This window comes from Protopterus annectens, chromosome 9.part0 (assembly GCF_019279795.1).
Source record: "Protopterus annectens isolate FY-2018-M chromosome 9.part0, PAN1.0, whole genome shotgun sequence".
In the NCBI taxonomy this organism is placed as follows: Eukaryota; Metazoa; Chordata; order Ceratodontiformes; family Protopteridae; genus Protopterus; species Protopterus annectens.
Window position 1 is genome coordinate 163,102,288 of NC_056743.1, and position 26,927 is coordinate 163,129,214.

Sequence of the window (26,927 nt, forward strand, 5' to 3'; positions counted from 1 at the left end):
TCTGCAAATCATCCATCAAGAAATCCTGATACTGAAACATATGAAAAAGGCAATTAAGGGCTCTCATGCTTGTGAGTCTCAGGAACCCTGTAGTATCTGTCCGGCTTGACAGGAGCAGGGGGGAGAGAATCAGGAGAAGCACTCGAATCTGAGTACACGTCATCCAGTACATCTAACACTGGAGGGATAGCTAAAGGCCTGTGTTGGGGAAGCTTAAGGAAGGTACGAAGCCGCTTCCGGGAGTCGGAGAATTCCTGACCTTGCCACTGAAAATGCTCTCTCATGGAATGGAGAATTTCCCCAAAAGAAATATCCTCAGGAGGAGAGGCAGAAGGAATAGATTCCTCCGCATCAGAATCCTCGTACACCTGGAAGGACTCTTCCTGGGTCTCTGAGTGATCAGAGTCACCAGAGGCTTCATCTGAAGAAAGGGTGTCTGTATGCTCAACCCTGGGCCTTTTGTCAGAAGGTGGCTGAGAACCTCTGTCAGGATGGGCCTGGGAGCCTCTGATTAAGGGAATTAAATCTGCAGCTAAAGTCATAATTTGTTTATCAGTAGTGGGCTGAGGCAAAGCTTTAGGAGGGAGAGACTTAGCCTGGCTGGCAGCCTTAGCATGTGTGTAGGCCTTGATAGACATAGACATAGGGGGCCTAGCTGCCCCACGTGCTGGAGTCACCTTGTCCACGGGTATGGTCTCAGGCAAATCCTGGGCTTCAGATTCTGGAGGAAAATCAACAACCGGCACCGGCGCAGGCTCCGGGGCCGGAGTGATCGGTAAAGTGGTGTCGTCGGTCCGGAGCGGCAGAACAACCGCCTCAGAAGAGACCGATGCACTCACGGTAGTTTTTGGCGTGGTGTCGGTGGATGTCGCGGGCCGAGAATGTCGGTCCCGGTCTTTCCGTTTTTTGGAAATATGTGGTGTTGGTTGTTCCGACAGCATGTTATAAGAATATTTATCGCCAAAAAAGTCTTCAGCAAACTCTGCCCGGCGCCTGAGTGTGCGCTTATTGAAGCAAGCACAGGCGGCACAGGCCGAGACGTCGTGGTCTGGGCCAAGGCAGGGGAGGCAGTAAGAATGGAAGTCCTTATGAGGTATTTGTTTACCACAAGACAAACAGTTATTAACTTTTCAGTTTTTCTGACATCGGCTGAGGCAAGAAAAGGTTCCCGAACGGGGTACTTAGCTTTTTGATGACTTCGGATACGTAAAACACAGGAGCTGACCGACCGGCACTTGCGAACTGCTTCTGCTTCGGGCACCGCGCGGCAAGAAAGACTGAGGAAGATGGCATCGGCTGATGCTTTTATACCCCAGCCGCTCTGACGTCGGGGAGGAGGCGACATCAGCCGACGCCGGACCCAGACTTTGGAATCCGGCCGACCGAGGGCTGCCTGAGGCAGGACAACCCATATGTAAGGACTGCAGTTGCATTCTTGAAGGACATTCCAGACAAGGTGAGTGGGAGTAGTAGCCAATGCTGACTTGCCCATCCAAGAGGGAGGGAAACAGCCCCATCTGCTGCAGTGACAACCCTGTCTGCAGTAATGATGAACATATAGAAGAGGTCAAGCATGCCAGTAATCAGCATACAGGGCCGAGGATAACTGACCATCAAGAAGCTTATGTGTTGTTACTGAGGGGTAACTCTTGTACAAAAGCATGCATAGGTCAAGAAGTCTGGCAATACAGGAGTTCTACCTGTCTAGACTGTCACGGGGTCAAATGGGTTAGGATAAGCAAAGCTCCTTCATAGCAGTCTGGAAGTAAGCACCATCCCAGTATCTTGAAAACTATGGGGAAAGCTAATGGTTAGCAGGCACAGAAAGGAAAACACTTACGATAAAATATTTTTGTATATACATTTGACTGGGTGTACACCATATGCATCTTCATCCGAGTTGTCATGCATTATAACATTTGTATTTGCCAAGTCAAATGTGTTCTACTGTAAAGACTTTTTGAACCTTTCCTCCCAAAGTCACCAACAAAATTAGAATTTAACAAACACAATAAAAAATAATATTAAACAATAATAATAAAATGCAAAACACCAGGACTTGGAGATGGCTGTAGAATCAAGTATAAAAATCTTTATTCGACACAAGCGCTTTCGTGGGTGAAAGTACAGTTTTGTACCTACCATAAATGTAGATGTCCGATAGACATGCAACTGCAGTCATAACATGTGGGTTGTCCTGCCTCAGGCAGCCCTCGGTCGGCCGGATTCCAAAGTCTGGGTCCGACATCTACATTTATGGTAGGTACAAAACTGTACTATGTCCTTCAAGAATGCAACTGCAGTCATAACATGTGGGTAGAATACCACAGCTTAGCTGGGGGAGGAGGAATGCTCTAGGAGAGAGATGGTGTGGCAATCAAACCCTGCAGGACTGCCGAAGCAAAGCCTGCTCTGGATCTGGAATATAGAGGAAGATTGTAGTGTTTGGAGAATGTATGCACGGAGCTCCATGTAGCAGCTTCTAGAATGTCCTTTGTAGGCACCCCTCTTAAAAATGCTGTAGAGGTGGCTGTAGCTCTGGTGGAATGTGGTCTGACATAGGCTGGAACAGTCTTCCCATGGAAGGAATAACAGAATCGGATGCAATGTCCAATCCATTTAGAAATAGTCTGTTTTGAAATTGCTTTTTCTTGGACTGCAGGGGCGTAAGCTACAAAAAGCTGTTCAGACTTCCTACTGGCCTTGGTTCTGTCCAGGTAGTATTGAAGTTGTCTATGAATGTCCAAGGTATGCAAAAGTCTTTCCCCCTTATTCTCAGGATTGGGGAAGAAAGCAGGCAGATGAATGGCTTGATTTAGAGAAACCCTAGATACCACCCTTGGCATAAAAGTAGGGTTGGTCCTTAATGAAACCCTGTCTCTGTGGAAAATAATAAAGGGTAATATTGCCATTAGGGCCTGTAGCTCCGAAACCCTTCTTGCTGAGGTAATTGCCAACAGGAAAGCTGTTTTCCATGAGAGAAATTGCAAGTCAACTGAAGCTGCTGGCTCAAAAGGAGGTAGAGTCAGTTTTTCTGAGACAAAATTGAGGTCCCATGCTGTCACTGGGGCCTTTCTTGGTGGCTTAATGTTCTTGATTCCCCTGAGGAATTGTCTTACTAAGGGGTGAGAGAAGACAGGAGGATCAGTGTTGTATCTAGCTGAAATAGCAGATGCATGTATCTTTATTGAAGAATATGAGAGGCCGCTCTGCAACATATCTGCCAAATATTCCAAGATGAGTGGGATGTTCAGTAATGATGCATCATGTCCCTTGCTGGTATTCCAATTGCTGAATCTTTTCCACTTTGCTAAGAAAACCTTTCTGGTGGATGGTCTTCGAGCCTCTGTTAGTATCCGCTGAACTTCCTTGGAGAGATAAGCTGAAGTTATTTATGGGATCTCCCAGGCTGTTAGCTGCAGTGTCTGAAGGTTTGGATGCAGTGTTTCGAAATTGTGTTGAGTCAAAAGCAGAGGCCACTGAGGGAGGGCCCACCTCCTGGTGTGACATATGCTCCGTAGTAGTGGGTACCAGTGTTGTCTTGGCCAATCCGGAGCTATTATGATTCCCTTGGGCTTCTCTGCTTTGATCTTTAGTAATACTGAGGTCATCAGTGGCAGAGGTGGGAATGCATAGATTGCTAGAGAGTTTCAGTTGAATGAAAGGGCATCTATTTTCCAGGCCTTTGGATGGTATGTCCTTGTGCAAAATTTTGGTAGAAGATGATTGAGGTGAGAGGCAAATAGGTCCACTTCTGGCTTGCCCCATGTCGAAGTGAGTTGTCTGAAAGCCTTCGGATGTAACCTCCACTCGTGTGGATCTGTGAAATTCCTGCTTAGGCTGTCCGCCAACACATTGTCTTTTCCTGGAACAAACTGGGATTGTAACTGGATGTTTAGACTCAGTGATTTCTCCCAAAGCTGCATTGTCAGTCTGCAAAGCGGGTAAGAGTGGGTGCCCCCCTGCTTGTTTATGTACCACATCACAGTGGTGTTGTCTGTCCGTATCATTAAATGGCCTTGCTGGAGTTGGTGTTGAAAAGCCTCGATAGCATGCATTACTGCCAGCATTTCCTTTTGGTTTATATGCAGATGTGTTTCCTTTGGGGACCATTGTCCTTGTATACACCTGCCTTCCATGTGCACCCCCCATCCAAGGTCTGAGGCATCTGTAGTCATGGTCTGTGTTATCTGTGGTTTTTTGAATGACATACCTGTGTTTTCCTGGCTCACCGAGGCCCACCATAGGAATTCCTTTTGTAGGCATGGAATGAGTGGGATGATTGTCTCCAAGTTGTTGCTGTGTTGAGACCAAATGCTTTTTAGGTACCATTGAAGCTTTCTCATGTGTAGTTTTGCTAATGGAACCAGTAGAATGCAGGATGCCATGTAACCCAGGGCCTGTAGGAATCTCCTTGCAGTCATCTGGGTGAGTTTTGCTAAACCCTTGAAGTATTGAGTTAACTTCTCTTGCTTGTCTTCTGTCAGGTAAGCCATCTGAGAGGCTGTGTCTAGTTTGGCTCCTAAGAAGATTATTTGCTGGGATGGCTGCAGTCTTGACTTTTGGAAGTTGACTGTGTATCCCAGAGCTTGAAGTAATCGTATGACATAATCCAGGTTTTTTGTCAACATCAATTTGTCGTCCGCTTGTATGAGGCAGTCGTCCAGGTACGGGTAAATTTGTATACCCTGGAGCCTGCAATGAGCAATTACTGAAGCCAGGCATTTTGTAAATACTCTGGGCAGTAGATAAGCCAAATGGCAATGCTGAGAATTGATAATGCTCTGGCCCTGCAAGAAATCTGAGGTATCTTCTGCAGCTGTGTCTGATAGGGACATGCAGGTATGCCTCCTTGAGGTCCAGAGTAATCAGCCATGACTCCTTGCCCAGCATGGGAAGGAGTTGCTGTAGAGTCAGCATTTTGAACTTTGGTACTATGAGAAAGGTGTTTAATGCGGACAAGTCCAGTATTGGTCTCCATTGAGATTCTTTTCTTGGAACAAGGAACAGTCTTGAGTAAAACCCCTGTTCTTGTTCTTGCTGTGGAACTCTTTCTATTGCTTTCATTCGAGTCAGCAGAGTGATTTGCTTGATAGCCTCTGCCCTTTGATGTTGTGGTAGATTTGGCATGCCTTGTTTTCTTGGTAAGGTATGAAAATGAAACCTGTACCCTCGGTCTATAATGTCCAAAATCCATTTGTCCTTTGTCAGTCTGTGCCAGTTTTCTGCAAACAGAGATAATTTCCCGCCCAAGGGAGCTTCTAGTTGTTCCCTGGTAGGCGGTAGTAGAGGAAAGTCATTGAGTTTGTGGTTGTTGGGCAGGTGAAAAGTACAGTTTTGTACCTACCATAAATGTAGATGTCCGAACAGGAATGCATCTGCAGTCCTTACAAATGGGTTGTCCTGTCGTCAGGCAGCCCTTCGGTCGGCCGGATTCCAAAGTCTGGGTCTGGCCTCGGCTGGTGTCGCACTTCACCCGACGTCATAGCTGCAGTTCTTCGGGTATAAAGGCATCAGCCAACGCCATTTTCCTCAGTGTTTCTTGCCCCAGATGCCAGTTGCCCTCTTGGATAGCTAAATTTTGGATAAATGCCAATGTTTCCAAATAGTAGAAGGCAAATACAAAAAATAAGCATGTATGTACATATATACAAACAAATACACCATAAGAGATCCCCCCCCAGCTAGCTATTAGATGGGCAAATACCCTAGGAATACCACAGAGGGAAGGAGGGTGGGTAATCCTGACTGCAGATGCATTCCTGTTCGGACATCTACATTTATGGTAGGTACAAAACTGTACTATGTCCTTCAAGGATGCATCTGCAGTCTGGGTAGAATACCATAGCCAAACTAGGGGAGGAGGAAGAAGAAATTATGGTGTAGTTAGTATCCCTTGCAAAACAGCAGTGGCAAACCCTGCTCGGGATCTAGAGTATAAAGGTAAGTTATAATGCTTGGCAAATGTATGCACGGAGGTCCAAGTAGCAGCCTCTATAATGTCCTTGGTAGCCACTCCTCATAAGAAAGCTGTGGTAGTGGCTGTAGCCCTTGTAGAATGAGGCCTTATGTTCTGTGGAGTTTGCTTTCCATGGTAGGAGTAACAGAATCTGATGCAATTTCCTATCCACTTGGAGATTGTCTGTTTTGAAATTGCTTTTCCTTCCCTTCCTGTTGCATATGCTACCAGAAGCTGGTCAGTTTTTCTATTGCCCTTGGTTCTGTCAAGGTAGTAGCACAACTGTCTATGTACATCCAAAGTATGCAGCAGTCTTTCCCCCCTGTTCTGTGGATTGGGGAAGAAGGTAGGTAGGTGGATAGCCTGGTTTAAAGACACTCTGGATACCACCTTAGGCATAAATGTAGGATTTGTTCTCATGGACACTCTATCTTGATGGAAGATTAGGAAGGGTTGTACTGCCATTAATGCCTGTAGCTCAGAAACCCTCCTTGCTGAGGTAATTGCCAGCAGAAAAGCAGTTTTCCAGGATAGGTGTTGAAGATCTGCTGTTGCTGCTGGTTCGAAAAGGGGGAGTGTCAATTTTTCTAGCACAAAGTTCAAGTCCCATGCTGGTAATGGTGGTTTCCTAGGAGGTTTTACATTTTTAATTCCTCTCAGAAACTGCCTGAGTAGAGGATCTTGAGCAGAAGACAGGGGATCAAGCTGTATTCTGCAGAAATAGCTGATGCATGTATCTTGATGGAGGAATAGGACAGGCCTGTATGGAAAAGCTCTGCCAAATACTCCAGGATGTTGGCAATGTCTACCTTTGACACATCTTTTCCCCTTTCAGTACTCCAAATGAGAAACCTTTTCCACTTTCCTTCATAGTTCCTTCTTGTTGAAGGTCTGCGGGCCTCAAGGATAATGTCTTTAACCCTTTGGGATAAATCTGGGTTAGTTGCTCTTATGTAATGTTCCAAGCAGTCAGCTGCAGAGTTTTCAGGTTTGGATGCAGGGTGTTGTAGCCGCTCTGAGTTAACAGCAAAGGAATCAGGGGTAGTGTCCACATTTTCCCCCCAAGACATGCTCCTCAGTAATGGGTACCAATGTTGTCTTGGCCAGTCTGGAGCTATCAGAATGATCCTTGGACGTTCCTCTTTGATTTTCAATAGCACCTTGTGCATCAAAGGAAGAGGTGGGAATGCATATGCTGTCAGGCCTTTCCAACTGAAGGATAGAGAGTCCACCTTCCAAGCAAGTGGGTGGTACGTCCTTGTGCAGAATTTCTTGAGCTGGTGATTGAGTGGGGATGCGAATAGGTCTATTTGTGGCAGTCCCCATTTCCTTGTGATGACCTTGAAGATGTCCGGGTGTAGCATCCATTCATGAGCATCCGAGGTAGTTCTGCTTAATATGTCTGCTAGGATGTTTTCTTTTCCCGGTACAAAAATTGCTTGTAACTGAATGTTGTAGCTCAGAGCCATATTCCATAGGTCCTGTGCTATCCGGCATAGGGGGTATGAATGAGTGCCTCCCTGTTTGTTGATGTACCACATGACTGTGGTGTTGTCTGTCCTTATCATCAACTGCCCTTCTTGGAGGAATGGTCTGAAATTCTGGATTGCTAGTTTTACTGCCAGCATTTCCTTTTGATTTATGTGCAGGTGCAGCTGATCTGGAGTCCATAAGCCTTGTATGCACTTGTCCAGCATGTGGGCCCCCCAACCGAGGTCTGAGGCGTCCGTTGTGATGGTTTGGCTTGGTTGAATGCTGTGGAAGGGCAAACCTGGGTTTGACTGGCATGCCTGAGCCCACCATAGGAACTCTTGTTTCAGGCATGGGATTAGTGGTATTTCGGTTTCTAGGCTGTGCCTGTGTTGAGACCATAAATTCTTCAGGTACCACTGTAGCTTTCTCATATGCAGTCTGGCATGAGGGACCAGGATTATGCAGGATGCCATGAAGCCCAAGGCCTGCAGTACTTTCCTTGCTGTTAGTTTGTTCTGCTTTGTTAATGCCAAGAAGTAGAGAGGAAGTTGTTCTTGTTTTTCTGCAGTTAGGAATGCGATCTGTTTTACTGTGTCCAATTCTGCACCTAAGAAGGTTATTCTTTGGGATGGTATCAGTCTTGATCTTTTTATATTGACTGTATATCCCAGGGCTTGCAGTAAGCAAATGACTCTTTGTAAGTCTTCTGTTAGCTTGTTTTTGTTGTCCGCTTGTATCAGGCAGTCGTCCAGGTATGGATATATTTGGATTCCCTGAAGCCTGCAGTGAGCGATTACTGATGCCAGGCATTTGTGAACACTCTGGGCAGTAGATAAGCCAAAGGGCAATGCTGAGAATTGATAATGCTCTGATCCTGCAAGAAATCTGAGGTATCTTCTGCAATATGGTCGTATGGGGACGTGCAGGTATGCCTCCTTGAGATCTAGAGTCACCAGCCAATACTCCTTGCCCAGCATGGGAAGAAGTTGCTGTAGGGTCAGCATTTTGAATTTTGGAACAATGATGAATGTGTTTAAAGCAGACAGGTCGAGAATAGGCCTCCAATTTTTCTCTTTTCTTGGTACCAGGAATAGTCTGGAGTAAAATCCCTTTCCTTGTTCCATAGATGGTACCCTTTCCACAGCTCTCATCATTGCTAATTGAGCTATTTGTTTTAGAGCTTCTGTCTTTTGATTTGGTGGTAGGTTTGGCATTCCTCTTTTCCTGGTAAAGTATGGAAATGAAACCTGTAGCCTTGGTCTATAGTTTGCAAAATCCACTTGTCTCTTGTGATGTAGTGCCAGTTTTTGAAAATAAGGCTAACTTTCCGCCTAAGGGTGCTGCTATTTGTTCCCTGGTAGGCGGTGCCAGAGCCAAGTCACTGTGATTGTCCTGTTGCAGTGGTAGTAGTTGTGTATGTGCCTCGCTGGTTGTTACCTTGCCACTGGCGTCCCCTGTAGGCACCTCCTCTGGATTGATTTCTGCCTCTTGAACGCCTATTCCTGCCTCTCTGTGTTTTAGAGGAGTCTGGAAAGGACCAATTTTGGAAGGCCAGTTCCTGCTAAACCTTGGAGGCTGAACCTGTAAGAAATCTTTCACTGTTTGTACAGATTTTGCCTTCTCTTCCATTTTCTTCAGTACCTGCTGAGCAGGAGAACCAAATAAACTGATCTTATCCATAGGAGCATCTAATAGTTTTGCTTTAACATGATCCGCAAGACCTGTTCTTTCAACCATGCATGCCTTCTTATAACTGTGCCAGTCATGGCTGATCTAAAGGAAGCCTCCAGTGCATCATAGCCACATTTTAAAGAATGGTTACTAACCTGCTGAATGTTATGCACCATTTCTAGAACATATTTCTTATCTAAAGAATCATCAGAGGACAGTTTCTTAGTTAACTGATCAAGCATAAACTCCTGGTATTGGATCATATGAAAATGACAGTTCAATGCCCTAGCTGAGAGAGTAGCAGAGGTGTATACTTTTTTACCCCATCTCTCTAAGGACCTGGAGTCCCTTTCAGAGGGAGAGGGTTTTAACTGAGGTCGAGCTACTGCCTTAGGCCCCTGGGAGATAGTCTCGGGATCTGCAAAAGGAGCCTTGTATAAATGGTGATGTGTGTCCGGGACCCTGTAGAACCTATCGGGCTTAGCAGGGGCTGGAGGCAAAGTATCAGGAGCAGTGCAAGCATCATTAAATGCATCATCTACAACAGGAAGAACTGGAGGTATAGCTAAAGGTCTATGTTGTGGTAAATGCAAAAAAGTCCTAAGCCTTTTCCTTGAATCTGAGAAATCTTGCCCCTGCCATTGGAATTGCTCTCTCATGGCATGTAAGGTTTCCCCAAAGGAAACTTCCTCTGGTGGAGAGGCAGAAGGAATCGATTCCTCAGCATCGGAGTCTTCATAAGGAGAAAAAGGAGCCTCTGGATGGTCTGTATTGTCTGTATCATCAGAAGAATCATCTGAGGAAACTGGCTCAGGGGGCTCTGCTCTAAGTCTCTTTTCTGGAGGAGGTTGAGAGGCCCTGTCTGGATGAGGTTGGGATCCCCTTATTAAAGAGATGAGATCCTCTGCCAGAGTGAGCATTTGGGAACTGGAACTGGGCCTGTGAGAGGGGGGCTTAACAGGCACGGACTTAGAAGTTTTGGCTGCTTTAGCCCTGGCAAAGGCCTTTATGGACATGGCTGCAGGCGGCCTAGCAGCACCACGTGCAGGGGTTGAAACATCCAAAGGGATGGTGTCCGATAATTCTTGTGAAACCACAGTAGCAGGTTGAATTTCAGAGGCCGATTCAACCAGGTTAGAAGGGGCCTCGGTAGTAGTCATGGATTCGCTGAAGATAGAACCGTTTGCTCGGTTTTTGCTTAACCGGTTTCGCCGAAACTGTCGGTCCTTTCTTAACAACTTGTGAAGTCGGAGGATCCGACGGCATTATGTACGCAAAATCTGAGCGAAAAACTGTTCAGCAAACTCCGACCGGCGCCTAAGCGTCCGTCGGTTGAAAAAGCACAGGCTAAACAAGCTGCTACGTCATGGTCTGGGCCTAAACAAGGTAAGCAGTAAGAGTGGAAATCTTTATGAGGTATTTGTTTCCCACAAGTTAAACAGTTATTCACTTTTTCTGACATCGGCTGAGGCAAGAATGAGTCAGCTTTTAGAAGTCTTAGTAGTATTCGGTAGTAGTAATCTCTGGATCTGACCGACCGGCACTTGCGAACAGCTTCTGCTTCGCCACGGCAAGAAAGACTGAGGAAAATGGCGTCGGCTGATGCCTTTATACCCGAAGAACTGCAGCTATGACGTCGGGTGAAGTGCGACACCAGCCGAGGCCAGACCCAGACTTTGGAATCCGGCCGACAGAAGGGCTGCCTGACGACAGGACAACCCATTTGTAAGGACTGCAGATGCATCCTTGAAGGACATCCCCTGCGTCACTTCTTTGGTTTCCTGGCTGCCATTGTCGTCCCCTGTAAGGGCCTCTGTATTGGCCTCTTCCTCGGCCACGTCTGTTCTTACCCCTTTGAAACTTTTCTGGGTTAGGAAAGGACCAGTTTTTTGAAGGCCAATTCCTACTGAATCTGGGGGGTTGAACCTGGAGGAAATCTTTCACAGTCTGAACTGATTTTGCTTTTTCTTCGATGGTCTTTAACACATCTTTAGCATTTGCACCAAAAAGCTTGTTCTTTTCCAAAGGTGCATCCAGAAGTTTTGCTTTTACATGATCTGGTAGAGGTTGATCTTTTAACCAAGCATGTCTACACATCACTGCCCCTGTCATAGCTGCCCTACATGAAGCTTCCAGTGCATCATATCCACACTGCAGGAAGTGATTGCTTACTTGCTGAGTGTTATGTACAGCTTCCTGCAAAGTCTTCCTGTCTAAAGGATCAGGAGAAGCTAATGTTTTTTTGTAAATCTTCTAAGAGATAATCCTGATATTGGAACATATGAAAAAGGCAATTTAAAGCTCTCATAGATAAGGTAGTGGATGTGTAAACCTTTTACCCCATCTCTAATGACCTTGCTTCCCTGTTGGAGGGCAAAGGATTTTTTGAGGTGGAGGCTGAAACTCTTTTAGGCCCCTGTGAAATAGTTTCCAAATCAGCAGTATGGGCCCTGAATAAATGGGAATGAGTTTCTGGGACCCTGTAATACCTGTCTGGCTTGGCTGGAGCAGGAGGAAGAGAATCAGGGGTAGCACTAGAATCAGAATACAAATCATCCAGAACATCAAGTACAGGAGGAATAGCTAAGGGCCCGTGCTGAGGCTTCTTAAGGAAAGTCCTAAGGCGTTTCCTAGAATCAGAATATTCCTGACCCTGCCACTTGAAATGTTCCCTCATGGTGTGCAGAACTTCCCCAAAAGAAATATCCTCAGGAGGGGAGGCCGAAGGTATGGAATCTTCTGCATCCGAGTCCTCATAGGTCTGGAAGAGCTCTTCCTGGCTATCAGAGTGGACTGAGCCCTCAGAGTCTTCATCTGAAGGAGAAGGGTCAGAGGGTTCAACCCGGGGCCTTTTATCAGGAGGAGGCTGGGATGCTCTCTCAGGATGGGCCTGTGAACCTCTGATCATGGAAATTAAATCAGCAGCCATGGACATAATTTGTGTCTCCGGAGTCGGCTGAGGTAAGGATTTGGAAGCAATATGCTTTGTTTTGCTGGCTGCCTTAGCCCTAGTGTAGGCCTTAACAGACATGGCCATAGGAGGCCTGGCAGCTCCACGTGCAGGAGTGACCTTGTCTACAGCAATGGTCTCGGGCATTTCCTCGGTTTCAGTATCCGGAGGAAAATCTATAACTGGCGTCGGAGTAATATCTGGAATCGGAGTCGTCGGTAATGCGGTGTCTTCGGTTCGGAGCGGTGGAGAGACCGTCTCAGAGGGAACCGGAGCACTCACGCTAGGTTTTGGCATAGAGTCAGTGGTAGACGCGGGTCGAGGATGTCGGTCCCGGTCTTTTCGCTTTTTGGGAGTTTGCGATGTCTGAAGATCCGACGGCATGGTGTAAGCAAATTTATCGCTGAAAAAGTCTTTGGCGAACTCTGCCCGGCGCCTGAGAGTGCGCTTGTTGAAGCGAGCACAGGCTACACAGGCCGAGACGTCGTGGTCTGGGCCCAGGCAAGGGAGGCAGTAAGAGTGGAAATCCTTATGAGGTATTTGTTTACCACAAAAAAGACAATTGTTAACTTTTTCAGTAATTTCTGACATCGGCTGATGCAAGAAAAGGTCCCCAACGGGGTACTTAGCTTTTTTGATGACTTCGGTATCGTAGAATACAGGAGCTGACCGACCGGCACTTGCGAACTGCTTCTGCTTCGGGCACCGCGCGGCAAGAAAGACTGAAGAAAATGGCGTCCCAGACTTTGGAATCCGGCCGACCGAGGGCTGCCTGAGGCAGGACAACCCACATGTTATGACTGCAGTTGCATTCTTGAAGGACATCCCCACTTCTTCTGATGTGTAATACAGTGTGGCATAGTTTCTATGTAGGGAAGACAGACAGGTCTTTGAAGGAAAGAATACGTGAACACATTTATGCCATCCATAAAAAGAAAAAAGTGAATGCCTTGGCCAGACACACTATTAATAATGATATGGAACATGTCTTTAAATTTCTAGTTATAGGGAGAACATATGAGAGTATAAGAGGTGGGGATCTACAGAACATCACGGAAGAGCTTGAAGCAAAGTGGATAGTAAGATTAAGGGCTGATAGAGGTCATGGATTAAATTAATATATACCCCTGCATCCTAAGTTAAAGTCTAGGCAGCTTTTTGGGTAAGATGTGCTGTGGAATTGTTCGTATGATAAATAACGGATTTCTTGTTACAGGTTTGTATGTGTTTTGGAGAACATCAGAGGAAAATATAAACATGTGCAGATATATTCTTTGTTTGTAATTGTAAAGTGAAATGTACTAAGTGAAAGCTTAGGCAGCTTTTTAGGCAAGATGTGCTGTGGAGTCATTTGTATGATAAATTACTGACTTCTTGTTACAGGCTTGTATGTGTTTTGGAGAACAGAAGTGGAAAATGTAAATATGTGCAGATATATTCTGTGCTTGTGACTGCAAACTGAAATGTTACGTTAATTTTAATCTAGATACTTTATAAATAGGCTTTGAGAAGTGTATACATATACATTCAGATTTCTAGTTCAGTTAATGGCATGTTCCTTGTAGGATGTTGCTTTAAATTTGCTTGTTCACACCAGAACAATGTATTGGTTAGTTTTAATCATGTGTCTCAAGAGGATATTTAAACTAAGAGCTGTTTGTAAAATGTATTAGACATCTGAAGAAGTGGGGTTCACCCACGAAAGCGCTTGTGTCGAATAAAGATTTTTATAATGGATTCTACAACCGTCTCCAAATCCTGGTGTTTTGCTTTTTATTCTGGATCTGTTTTGTACAGGACAAGTGCGTTCTAAAGCTTTGGTGGCAGCTTTGTGTTTTTGCTTAATAATAATAAAACATTACTTCTTGTTTGTCTTTCGAATTTTCCCAGTTAGGGGTCGCCACAGCGGAACTCCGGTCCGCTAATGATTGGCAGTTAATTTTCAGGAATGCCAAGGTGTCAGCTTGATGCCCAACCTTCAACGAAGGCACGCCCATTTACGCATGTCTTTCGAACGTCCACCCAACCGCGGGGAGGACATGCAGACTCCACACAGAAGGCACTTCCCGCACTCCAGCCGAGAATCAAATGGGAGAACCTCTTGCTGTGAGGTAACAACGCTACCGCTGCAAAACATTACTACCAAGGCCATACATATCATTAGTTCCAGAGCTGAGCAATTAATATATCTACAAGACAGGAAGCAAAACAGTTTAAGATAACTTGAATGATACAAGGGGCAACACAGCAAAATTTCGGGGATTAGCTTAATGCAGTTAAGATGTATTCACTTCTCGTGATCAGGTTAGGAAGAAATATGCAAGTTTCAGACAGTAATGAGCAAATTAAACTTGAAAGAATATACTTAACTTGGAACAAAAGTCCATGCAATGGGAAAGAGGTTTGAACATGAGAAACTTAACACAGCTTCACTGGCAAGTAAACCCAAAAGTTATGATTCTCCTTGAAGTAAAAGCAAAGGAGATATTTGCCCACTATTAAAAGTGGTTAGTGGTTGGGCTGTTTGTTGAACAATCAATTTCTTGAAAACAGTGAATGTTTAAAAGCATGGCTGGTAGAAAGACCATCAAGCAGTTTGGAGAAAAAAATAAACTCCTCCAGTTGACAGGACATTATCCATGTTAGATATGGTATACCAGAGCTCTACTGGCCCCATTTCTCAACTCATGAAAACATAAACTGCAAGCATGAGGTACCAGTGTTGAGTGCCAAACGTCCAGTGAAACTAATGAGCCAACACTGATACATGGGCTGAGCCCATAACTAGTCATCGTTTAACAAGTGCTCTACCCTGGTAAACTAATTTAATTAATAATAAATACAGTTACTCTAGATGCAGTACTCAAGGTTATGCTGTGGTTTCTTTTCAAAATGAAAACTTACTCTAAACAGTACTGCATAACACGCACTGTCAAATCAAATTGTAAACACAAGCAACCAAACCTCATGCCTGTCATAGGAGTCATTCAGGAATCCATGGTATCTTTTCTTTAACATCTGTCCAAGCTCAAAGTGTTGCCTCATCCCTTCCTAAAAAAAGAACAAAGCAATCAGTCCAATAAACCATATTAGCTACTAATGTAACTATTAACTTTCCCCAATAAAACACAGTACAGTCATGTACTCTTCAGTTTGGGCAAACAAGAACAGTGGCTAAATTTCCCATTTCTCAACAGTATTTTTTTTCTGATAGATTTTCATGCAGGAACCTAATCTGAGACTAATGCTAAACAGCATAGATTAATTAATTACATCCATTTAAAGATATGCCCTACAGACTGACAAAGAATCAACTAGAAAATACTTTGCTGAAGGAGGCAGTTTGTGCCTTACACCACTCATTCTTACACCTTACAGTTCTCTACACGTTCTAACAGATATGGTTTGGACCTTTTTGTTTTCTATACTGAAATATCTCAGTCCTCAGACAAATGTTCCAAAATCTATGCCCAACTGCATTCGGGACACAAGATATTCCAGCTTTTCTAACAGATGAGAGGATTTGTCACACACAAACAAGGATATCTATACTATTAGTCTTGGTCAAATATGACAAACCCACATGCAGTGCACCTAGCAACTCAAAAATGAATAATCTTCACTGGAAAAATTGTTCTATTTCCCAACATGCTGTGATTCACTGTTAGAGTAATTAAAATGTGGTGTGCAGGGGTCCACCTCTGCAGATGCTGAATAGGAAGCAAAGCCTCCTACAGGAATGCATCTATTTATTTCTTATACACAAGAGTATTATTTTGGCAAACAGATCACAGTGAAATGTTATTCAGCAAAAAAGTCCACAAAGTATGGTACCAGAATCTTTTTTTTTTCAGTTTGCCGCCAGTGTCTGTCATCAGCCCCCTTCCAGGCAAATGAACCATTTGTTCCTCATCACTAACGCAAGGGTCAGCCATGAAGGGCCACCATTCACAGAAACAGCAGGGGTGGTTTGCAATTTTTGTTTTATGCAGCACTATCCTCTGGAGCATTTAGTGAAGTGCAAAAGAGGGGACGTACAACACGCTGACCAAGAAGGGTATCTACTCAGTTATGCCAGGTATGTTTGCTTCAAACACCCCCTTCCCTCCCTCCCTCTGACCCAGAAGAGGTGGTTTCCCTGATTTTCATCAAGGAAATTGCACCTACCCAGTGAGCTTCCAAATGTGTACAAACCTCCCCACTCCCTGTGAGTGATCAGCAAGCCACACCTCTTCATTCCTACCATAGTACTATAACCGCAGATAAACACAAGTCATTTCAAAACAGAACATTAAAGTTCAATTAACAATGCAACAACAATCGGTTTCAAATGCTTTGACAGTGACGCAAGTGGGAAAATGGATCAAGGTGCTTTACAAACAAAAATGTCATAAATTATTTCTTTATATACTCTCCCCCAACCCCTTGCTTGGTTACTAACTGTACCACTACTAAGACCCTGCTCTACAGTTCCTCTATGGAATGACATCTGATCACAGGGCAGCCATGGCAGTTTTACATATAGCCTAACCACATCACCCTGGAAACTGACATGCATGGCTCATGAGCAGGGGCCTGCTGCACCCTTGGCCCACATGTTGCATGTAGTACATCAATTTTACAGTGGCCGCCAGCACTACAGTGAAGTGAACCACATCTATCCTCTCAAAGATGAATAAGCTACATGGACTGTTCATTTCTACCTTTCCCTGTTGGTTCATCCAGTGCTCAGGTTCCTAACTGGAAATTCTTATGGCCTTTTATCAACATAAGCACAATATCTGAACCGAAGCTGATAACTACACCCCAAACAATAAGGATGCAATACACTCTATGTTCAGGTTCATCTGGAATGAAGCAATTATTGGTTGTTGGCCTACTGCCAGGGGATGAGGTATTTGTATACAACACAGAGAATCTAAGTTTGAGCTGCAGCTTGAAAACAACAAGACCACTGTTGCTTTTGTGTTAGGACACAAATAAACGAGTCTTAATGGGTTCTGTTCAAGCAGCTTTATTATATACAAACACATTACTATTGTTGACTATAAACTGTAACTTATATACAATTAATGACTATGATCATGCGTGCTCACTCCCTAGCTGCTCCTTCAAAATGGCACTAAGGTTGTGCACGTGTGCGGGTTATATACGTGCAGTTACAGCCTCGCATGCATCTTAAAGATACAAGCACACACACTTTACACTCTGATCTACATCCTCCCTCTTTGAGAAATAGACCATACAATTATGAGACTGTTTGACATTCAGAAATCACAGGTAATCTATAGACATGCATTTTACAATATTAAACAAATAGGTATGTACAATTAAGTCCACGTTGCTGTGTACTTCATACTTAGACACCCGTCCATATTGTGTGACGTAAAACTGGGAATTAGATTTAGCAACTGGGACAGTTTCTGCAAAATGGCTGACTTGTGGAATGTTTGAATCACTTTCTGGAACAGAATCAGACTTTTGAACACATTCTGATCTCGAAACAGTGTTTGACTCACTCTTCGGTTTAGAGTTTGCATCACAGATACAATGTTGTGATTACAATGATGATGATGGTTCTGTTACAGGAAGATGTTTGTGATTTCTCCTATACTCTACTCCTTCTAAATTTACCAAGTAAGATCTCGAATCTGCACAAATGGCTGTAATCTGTCCTATTCGATCAAAACCTTTTGTTGTCTGGATTCATACCATCTCTCCTTTCCTCAATGGATGAAGTAATCTGCTCGATCTGTCATAACTAGATTTCTGGTTATTACGATTCTTAAACAATTGAGACTTGATGGTTTTAGTGTTCTTAGACTTAGGCTGCAACAAACTTGAATAAATAGGTAACATTGTTCTAGTTTGCATGGAAAATAGTCTTTGGGCAGGTGAGTCAAGAATATCATCATGAGGTAGGTTTCTGAAATTAAGCAAATTCAAGAATACATCGGTATTGCCAGGCTTTGACCTTTCAAGTAACTGCTTTGCACTCTGTATTGCTTGTTCTGTTGAACTGGGGATATTCAGTACTACCAGTGACATGTACAAAGTCCCATTCTACTGCATATTGCATATATGCAAAGTATGCATTAGGTTGCACCTCTTAAGTGTAAGCTTCCTAATATGTATTGGCTCCTCAGTATTTATTTTGTAATGATCCTTTACTAGTCTGTATCACCTGTTATGTTCATCACTAGACTGTACTGTTTGTAATGCTTGCTCTAGTCTATAACACTTGTAAAATTATAACCTATAAACTATTGTATCCTTGATTGTTTTGGAGCTAAAACCTATTGTAACCTTGATTGTTTTGGAGCTTTTCTCCCCAGGACTCCATTGAAAACGGGTTCATACTGGCCCAATGGACTATCCTGGTAAACCAACTGCAAAAAATAAATATTTCTAAAACAGCTGACTAGCAAATTGAGTACCATTATCTGAAAAAAGTTTATGTGGACTACCACGAACTGAGAAATGATGCTTCAACTTAGTAATAACTGCAATTGAGGTTAAGTTTGGTAGTAGATCGATCTCAAACCAATTTGAATAAGAGTCTGCCAAAATTAAGCAGTGGTGATTATTCCACTCAAAGATAACAGCTGCTACAGTACACCAAGGTAGTTCATGAATTGGACTTAGCAAATGCAGTCTAGTACTATTGCATACTGAACAAGAAGAAATAACTCTCTCAATGTCTTTCAATAATGAAGGCCAAAACACCAGTTCTCTTGCTCTTCTCTTAGTGGATGTGGATCCTAGGTGCCCACGATGCAAAATCTGAATATATTCTTGTTGTAAGGAAGCAGGAACAACAATTTTAGGACCTTTGAAAATAATGCCATCTTCCATCAGCAATTCATATCTGTAAGGAAAACACACCTGCACCTCAGGTGATACACTAGATTGCTTTGAAGTCAACCAACATTAATATAATGATTGCGCTTCTGTGAAATTCGATCAGTATGAGTATGATCTCTTAACTCAAGTCTAGTGGTGGAAAAATTACACACTGACATCACATCAAAGTCAAACGTCTCAGCATCAAGCTGTTCGTTGTATTTCTAGGAGATCTGGATAGAGTATCAGCCAGATAAAGCAATTTACCTTTAGTGTAGACCAATTTGAAATTATACTTTTGCAATTTGAGCATAATTCTTTGTGTTCTCGCTGGAGCAGAATCCAGAGGGTTCTTCAGAATAGTAACTAGAGGCTGATGATCAGTTTCAATCTAAATAGCTCAACCATAAATATAATAATAAAACTTTGAACATGCAAATACTATAGCTGAAAGCTCTTTCTCAATTTCACCATACCGCATAGACTACTGGTCTGCCCTCTTGAAGAATAACTGAGCCTAGGCCAAATTTTCAAGCATCACAGGAAAGAATAACTGTTTTTTTATTTCACATCATAATACATTAAAGTGGGTAGGGTGGCAATTTTCTGCTTAAGGTCTTAAAAATGCCTTCTGATGATGTTCCAACCATGACCATTCAACATTCTTGCATGTTAGCTCTCTTAAAGAATCTGTTAACTCACTGAAGTCTGGTATAAATTTGCCTAAATAACTGACCATGCCCAGAAAACGCTGTAAACTTTGTACATTGTCTGGCTCTGATATTTCCAGAACAGCTGCTTGCTTTGTCAGGTCTGGTCTCAAGCCTATAGTTGTAAACAAATTATCTATGTATGCAACTTCTGGAAGTCTGAATTTGCACTTCAGAGTACTGAGCTTTAAGTTCACTTTACGTGCTCTGTCTAGGATTTTCTTGAGATTTCTGTTATGCTCTGCTTCACCACTGCCTCCAACCAACAGATAGTCAAGGATAATCCGAAAAAATCTGTTCCACTGCACACTGGAAAACTTCACTTGCAGAATTTATTCCAAATGGCATCCTTAGGAATCTGTATATACCAAACGGAGTACCAAAAGTAGTTAGAAATGAGGATTTGCAATCTAGCATCACTTGCCAAAATAAACTCTCTGCATTCAAAACAGAAAATACAGTGGCATTCAGTATTAGAGCTGCAACTTCTTCAACTGTGTGCAATGGATGATATGGTCTTTTTAATGCTTTGTTCAGACCTCTTGGGTCAATGCATATTCTGATTTCATCTGATCCTTTTTTGTGAGCGGCTACCATGGACGACACCCATTTAAGTTGTTTCTGTGACTGGACAAATCACACCTTGCTGCACCATGTTATCCAACTGAGCTTTTACTTTATCTTGCATACCTATCACAACTCTTCTTGCTGGTCTGACCATAGGAGTAATCTCAGTGTCTAACTTCATGGAATGCACAACTGGAAGTGTGCCTAATTTGTCATCAAAAACATCAGCATACTCTGAGAAAATGGATTTGGAGAAATTGGAACACGGAACTGCATTCACAAGATGAACTTCTTTGGCAAAAGAAAGCAGATTCATTCTTAAAACTATCTTTGAGACCCAATAAAGATTGCACTGGTCTTTGGACTATGGAGAATAACAAGTTGCAACAGTTCTCGGCCAAATAACATGAAAGTATCACTGAACCTTCGGTTTGAATTTCTTCACCTCCATAAGCAACAAGTCTCACACTTCTGGTTACATTGAGTTGTTCATTAGTTCTCACACATGCAAATGTGTCTGCAGATATAACATTATACTCTGACCCAGAGTCTACTTTGAGCTCTGTGGATTTTCCATTCATCCAGACTGTACAAAACACTTCACTTCTTGTTAATAAGTTTACTGCATCAACACAAACACCACAAATGATACAGTTCAGGATGAATGAATCACTGCTCAAAGATAGTAAGTAAAACACATAAATGAATGACTGAGCAGTGAAATAACCAACTGGCAGAAGAACCTTTAAAATCATAAACTATTTATTATACAGATGGTAAGCGCTTTCACAATAGCTTCATCAGACCATTAAAATAACTGCTCAAAAACTTCATTTATATAAAAAACAGCAGCCTATCAAAACATATTAATTAACCATTCAAATAAATTAACCCTTTCAGCACAGTAAGACATTTCAGACTCTTCTCATATATTCAAAAACATATAAAATCACACACAAATATATATACTTTTAAAATTAACTCTGAAATAATAAAAATCTTATACAAATACTTATGTTGTGTTACCAAAAGTGCATAAGTGATCCCTATTTAATATTTAGCCTCCTACTTTTCAATATGGGTCTTAGGGAAGCTCTCTCATTAAGACCCATTCCTTTATCTGCTCTAAGTCTCAAAATCCAATTAAATTCCTTATGTTCAGTATAATTTCTAACATCCCCTTCCCTAACTAAGGGTGTGTTAATATCTATCACCATAAACCTGAATTTATGGTTATCTCCTTGTGCCTGTATATGTTTGGAAAGGGCGCCATTACCTGAACCTGTTCTTACACTACATACATGTACACATATCCTTTTTCAATGTACGATCTATCTTCCCCACATAAAAAGCACAGCAGAGGTCACACACTTCAAAATAAACTAAATGTTGGGTATGACAATTCGCATCGATCAGGAAACTATAAGGTTCATAGGTGTCAGGATGTTCAAAGAACTCATCTGAATTGCTATAATCACAACAATTACACTGCCCACAAGGAATTGTAACTGAATTACTATATTTACACCCATCTTTTTGATTCATCTTGTTACACAACATTCTTCTCAAATTTGGTTTATTTTTAAACCTGAATCTCGGTGCTTCTCCTATAATCTTTTTAATACTGGGATCTGAGGTCAAAATATCCCATTTACTTCTAAGAATATCAGAAATAGCATTTACATCACTAGTATAAAACATGGAAATCCCCATTCCACTTTTTATACGTTCATCAATAGGGGCAAGTTGCCCTTCTCTCATATTACTATAGTACGGTTTAATAAAGAGCTCTCTTCCACAGTTAATACACAATGTGAAATATTCCGCACTAGTGATTCACTGTCTGATTCCACATTTTCTTCAGTGTTTGGTTGGGTTGCCTCTCTGAACAGAACTTGCGTTTCGATCGGCCATGGCTGATTGATCGTGTCCCTCTTGTACCCCATGTATGATGTACGTTGTTTTTTATCATCATTTTGTGGGCGACCTCTTTATGATTTGGACAAGCAATGAGCTTGAACTAACATCTTTTCTTGATAAGTTAAATGAAACCACTGAATATTTGAGATTTACTATGACCTATTCCAAATATAGGGTTACATTTTTAGATGTTTATGTTGAGAGACTGCTAAATGGAAGTGTAAATACTGGGGTTCATAGGAAAGACTGCTAAATGGAAGTGTAAATACTGGGGTTCATAGGAAAGAACGTTATAAGAACACATTACTTTTTTGGAGGAGTATGCATCCCCAATATGTCTTTAAAAATGTTGTTAGAGAACAAACCATGGGAGTCTCCAGACTCAGTGCATCAGATAGGGGCTTTAGTGGTGAGTTGGTTGAATTAAAAGGAAATTTTGAGATAAGGGGCAATACTGAAACTAACCTCAGAAAAGAGTTTAATGAAATTCATCAGTTACGTAATGATAGAGTACAACCGTGCTATAGTAATATGAGAGACGGGCAACTTGCCCCTATTGATGAACATATAAAAAGTGGAATGAAATATGTGTGTGTGTGTGTGTGTGTGTGTGTGTGTGTGTGTGTGTGCACACGTGTGCATGCACGTATGTGTGTGTAACAGTATCTTTTGGTGAACTGGCTTTTCATCAATGAGTGAAAAAGCCAGTACAGCTAATTGAAAATCAGATGATCAAATGTTACCAGCTTTTTCACCATGAGACAGCGGTCATGGATTGGGGCATATGCAATCTCAGCGTTGGTATATATAATTAGCAGGGGCCGTACGGGTGCTTGTCTACCTGCAAAAATCATTTGTTTTGTTTTGTGATCCTTTTTGGATTGATGAGAGGGAGAAAGGATGGATTGGTATGAAGGGTCACTCTACCTTTGTGGAATATCAAGAAATTTGCAGGAAAGAGCCTGAAGTTCAGAGATTCTTTTTGCTGAAGTAATGGCCACCAAAAACAGCTTCTTCCAGGAAAGAAATTTCAAATCTGCTGGTTCAAAATGAGGGTGGACTACAGCTTTTAAAATTACAGTCAAGTCCCAAGGTAGGGTAGGATCTTTTACAGGGGGATGAAGTAGAAAGGTTCCCCAAGAAAGGCTTTACAGAGTTTCATTGAAGTCAGTAAAGAAGAATCTTGTCCAAAATGGAAACTGAAGATAGCTGCTAGCTGTACGTTAATGGTGGAGTAACTAGCTCCATTATTGAAAAGAAAGGTAAAAAAAAATCTAAAACTACTGAGACAGGGGCTGTGAAAGGATCTACTTGTTTCTGTTGCGCTCATATGAAGAATCTTTTCCATTTGCTCTTATAAATTTTCCTGGTTGAGGATTTATGGGCTAAGATCAATATTTTCTGAACAGGGAAGTAGAGCCTGGGGTGTCTAGCTATCACTGGAATCAGAGAAACCATGCGGTTAGTTACAGTCCGTGAATGTATGGGTGAGAATGCCCTGATGGGTGAGAAAGTAGATCCAGGGTTGGGTCCAGCATCACTGGCGGGTAAATCAGATGAGGCCAAAGAAAGGAGAACCAGTCCAGAACCAGAAAAGCCCAGAAGGGAGCAATGAGGATTTACCTTTCTCTTCAACTTGAGAGCCTTCTGTAAGTATTTTGGGATTAAGGGCAGTGGGGAAAAGGCACAGAACACAGACCAGGAGGCCAAGCATGTGCTAGAGCATACCTGGGTGACACTCCCCGAGGAGGGATCAAGGCAAAGTACCTGCTGCATTTGTTGTTGAGTGGAGAAGCAAAAAGATCACAGCAGAGTTCACCCCATTCCTGAAAGACTCTGTTTGGCATGCACTGATTCAGGGACCACTTGTGAGGAATCAGTAAAAGTCAGTTGAGTCTGTCTGCCAAGATGTTGGATTCTCCTGGAATGTGCATAGCCACCAGAAAGCGGTTGGTAAACATCGCCCATTGCCACACACTCATAGCTTCTCAACATAGGGGGCAAGATCTGGTCCCTCCCTGTTTGTTGATGTACCAGACCACTGACATATTGTCCGTCTGAATAGCAATAGTTCTAGAGGAAGAGTACTGTGTAGTTTTTGCAACACTAGAAGAGCCACTCTCATCTCTAGCACACTGATATGCAATTTAACCTCCAGGGGCATCCACATGCCTTGGACCGTTTGACCCAGATAATGCCTCCCCCACCCCATCTGGGAGGTGTCCGTGGTCAATGTAGCATTTGGGGAAGGAAGAATGAAAGGGCGACCACAAGTAACATTTGTAGAATTAAGCCACCAAAGAAGAGATTCTTTGTAAATCCAGGAATGTTTGACTGGAAAACTTAGAGGGTTCATGTGTAGTGACCATTGCACAGCTAAAGTTCACTGTAGGATTCTCATATGAAACTGTGCTATGGGCAACAGAGTTATTGTGGCCACCATGGAACCCAGCTCTCTGAGAACTAAACTGGGTAGAATTTTGGAATGATCGTGACTTCTTTGATGTGAAATGTTAAGTTTGATACTCTGTCCATTGTCAGATAAACATGAGAAATTCTTTTGTCCAGCCGTGCTCCTATGAAATCTATCACCTGAACCAGTTCCAACTGGGATTTGTGCAGGATGATTTTTATTCCAAGGGCTGGAGCCAAGTGGAGGAGATAATCCTTGGCCTGTAACAACAGATGCCTGGTTGGAGTGGTTAGGAGCCAAGCGTCCAGACAGAGGAAGATCTGGTACCCTTGCAGCCTGAGATGGGCTGCCACCACTGCCAAACATTTGGTGAAAATCCTGAGGGCTATGGTGAGACCAAATGGGAGTGATCTGAACTGGTAATGACTGGCTCCCAGCCTGAAAGGAAGGTACCGTCTGGAGCACCCGTCTATTTTGATGTGATAGTATGTATCCTTCAGGTCTACAAAGCACATCCAATTGTTCATCCTCAACGGGGGTAGGATGGACTGAACTGTGACCATCCTGAATTGTGTGTTCTTTACATATTTGTTCAGGGAAGTCAGGTCCAGAATAGGTCTTAGGTCCCCTGACTTTTGGGTACCAAAAAGAACCTGGAAGAGACACCCGATCTGGCTTGATCAGGAGGGACCTACTGGATGACTTTTTTTGCAGCTGCATCCTCCCTGTGATTGGGTGGAACATAGGGGAGGTCATTTTTTGGATTCTGTTACTCTAAAAAGGGAATGCAGTATCCTCTTGGTACAATCCTTAGCACCCATCAGTCATTTGTGATGGCTTCCCAGGCTGCAAGGAAAAAATGCCCCCCAACTGCCTCCAGAGGAAGGTAGTCAGGCAAAGTATAGTTGTGTACACTTACCATAAATGATGATGTTTGAGTGCATTCACAGTTGCAATCATTACATTTGGGTAATCTGCTGGCAGGTTGCCCTTAGTCGGCCTGATTAACAAAGTCTTGGGTCCTGCATCGGTTGCTGTCCCTTCTTCCATGACGTCAGGTCGTCAGGGGCATAAAACATGCAGCCGACGCCATTACATCAGTTTTTCTTGCCCCAGATGTCAGGTGCCTTGCCCCCAAATGGGGAGCAAAATATATATAAGTAAATGTAAAACACAAAAAATATACCTTCAAACAAAAGCAAATACACCCAAAAAGGCTTTTAAGCAAAGTAAAAGAAAGGAGAGGTATAGTAAGAGAAAAACAGGGGGCTGGAGGGTGGGTAACCAGGACTGCAACAGTGAATACACTCAAACATCTACATTCATGGTAAGTGTACACAACTGTACTATGCTCTTCGTGTTTCACTGTTGCAGTCATTACATTTGGGTAGAATCCCAAAGCTATGGTTGGGAGGATGGATTTATATAGCATTAGGTGCAGCTATAAGGCCCTGCAGGACAGCAGTGGCAAAGCCAGCTCTGGATTTAGAGAAGAGAGGTAAATGGTAATGTTTGGTGAACGTATGAACTGAGCTCTAGGTAGCAGCTTCTAGAATGTCTCTGGTAGGAACCCCTCTGAGAAAGGCTGCAGAAGTAGATGCAGCCCTGGTGGAATGGGATCTGATCCCCTTGGGGATAGGTTTACCATGGTGCACATAGAAGAAATTAATACAATGGCTTATCCATTTGGAAATAGTCTGCTTTGAAACAGCTTTTCCCTCTGCAGCAAATGCCACCAATAGTTGTTCAGATTTTCTTAGAGATTTTGTCCTGTTTAAGTAGAATCTAAGTTGTCTGTGTACATCCAAAGAATGCAGAATCCGCTCACCCTTGCTCTGTGAATTGGGGAAGAAAACTGGCAGTTGAATGGTCTGATTAAGAGCCACACTGGATACCACCTTGGGCATGAAAGATGGATTGGTCCTGAGAGCCACCCTGTCTGGATGAAAAATAATGAAAGGCTCCACTGCCATAAGAGCCTGTAATTCTGAAATCCTTCTAGCTGAAGTGACTGCTCAAAGGAAGGCTGTTTAGCAGCTGGCTCAAAAGGAGGGAGAGTGAGTTTTTCCAAAACAAAATTGAGGTCCCATGCAGGAGTTGGTGCTCTCCTGGGAGGTCTTAGATTTTTGGCCCCTCTGAGATACTGCTTTAGAAAAGGTTCTGTGCTGTAATGAGCTGAAATGGCAGAGGCATGGATTTATTTTTATGGAAGAAAAGGATAGGACCTTGTGAAGCATCTCAGGTATCGCAGAATCTGAGGAATATTGGGCATTGCTGTGCTTAGTCCTTGTGATTGGTTCCAGGCACATAATCTTTTCCATTTGTTAGCATAAGATTTTTTAGTACTAGGTTTTCCAGCCTCCAAAATGACATCCATCACTGGTTTGCTGAGGGATGCCAAGGGTGAAATTAGTTGATTAG

At 43.0% G+C, this 26,927-nt stretch overlaps 1 protein-coding gene across 3 annotated transcripts in view; it reads right to left on the reverse strand.

The window, feature by feature from the left end:
• ACP2 (acid phosphatase 2, lysosomal) overlaps nt 1–26,927 on the reverse strand; it is a 658,601-nt gene that overhangs the window by 379,298 nt on the left and 252,376 nt on the right. For all 3 annotated transcript variants that reach the window (XM_044082703.1, XM_044082705.1, XM_044082704.1), the window contains one exon: nt 15,018–15,104. In XM_044082703.1, coding sequence (XP_043938638.1) covers nt 15,018–15,104 — 87 coding nt within the window. The remainder of the gene's footprint in view (nt 1–15,017; nt 15,105–26,927) is intronic.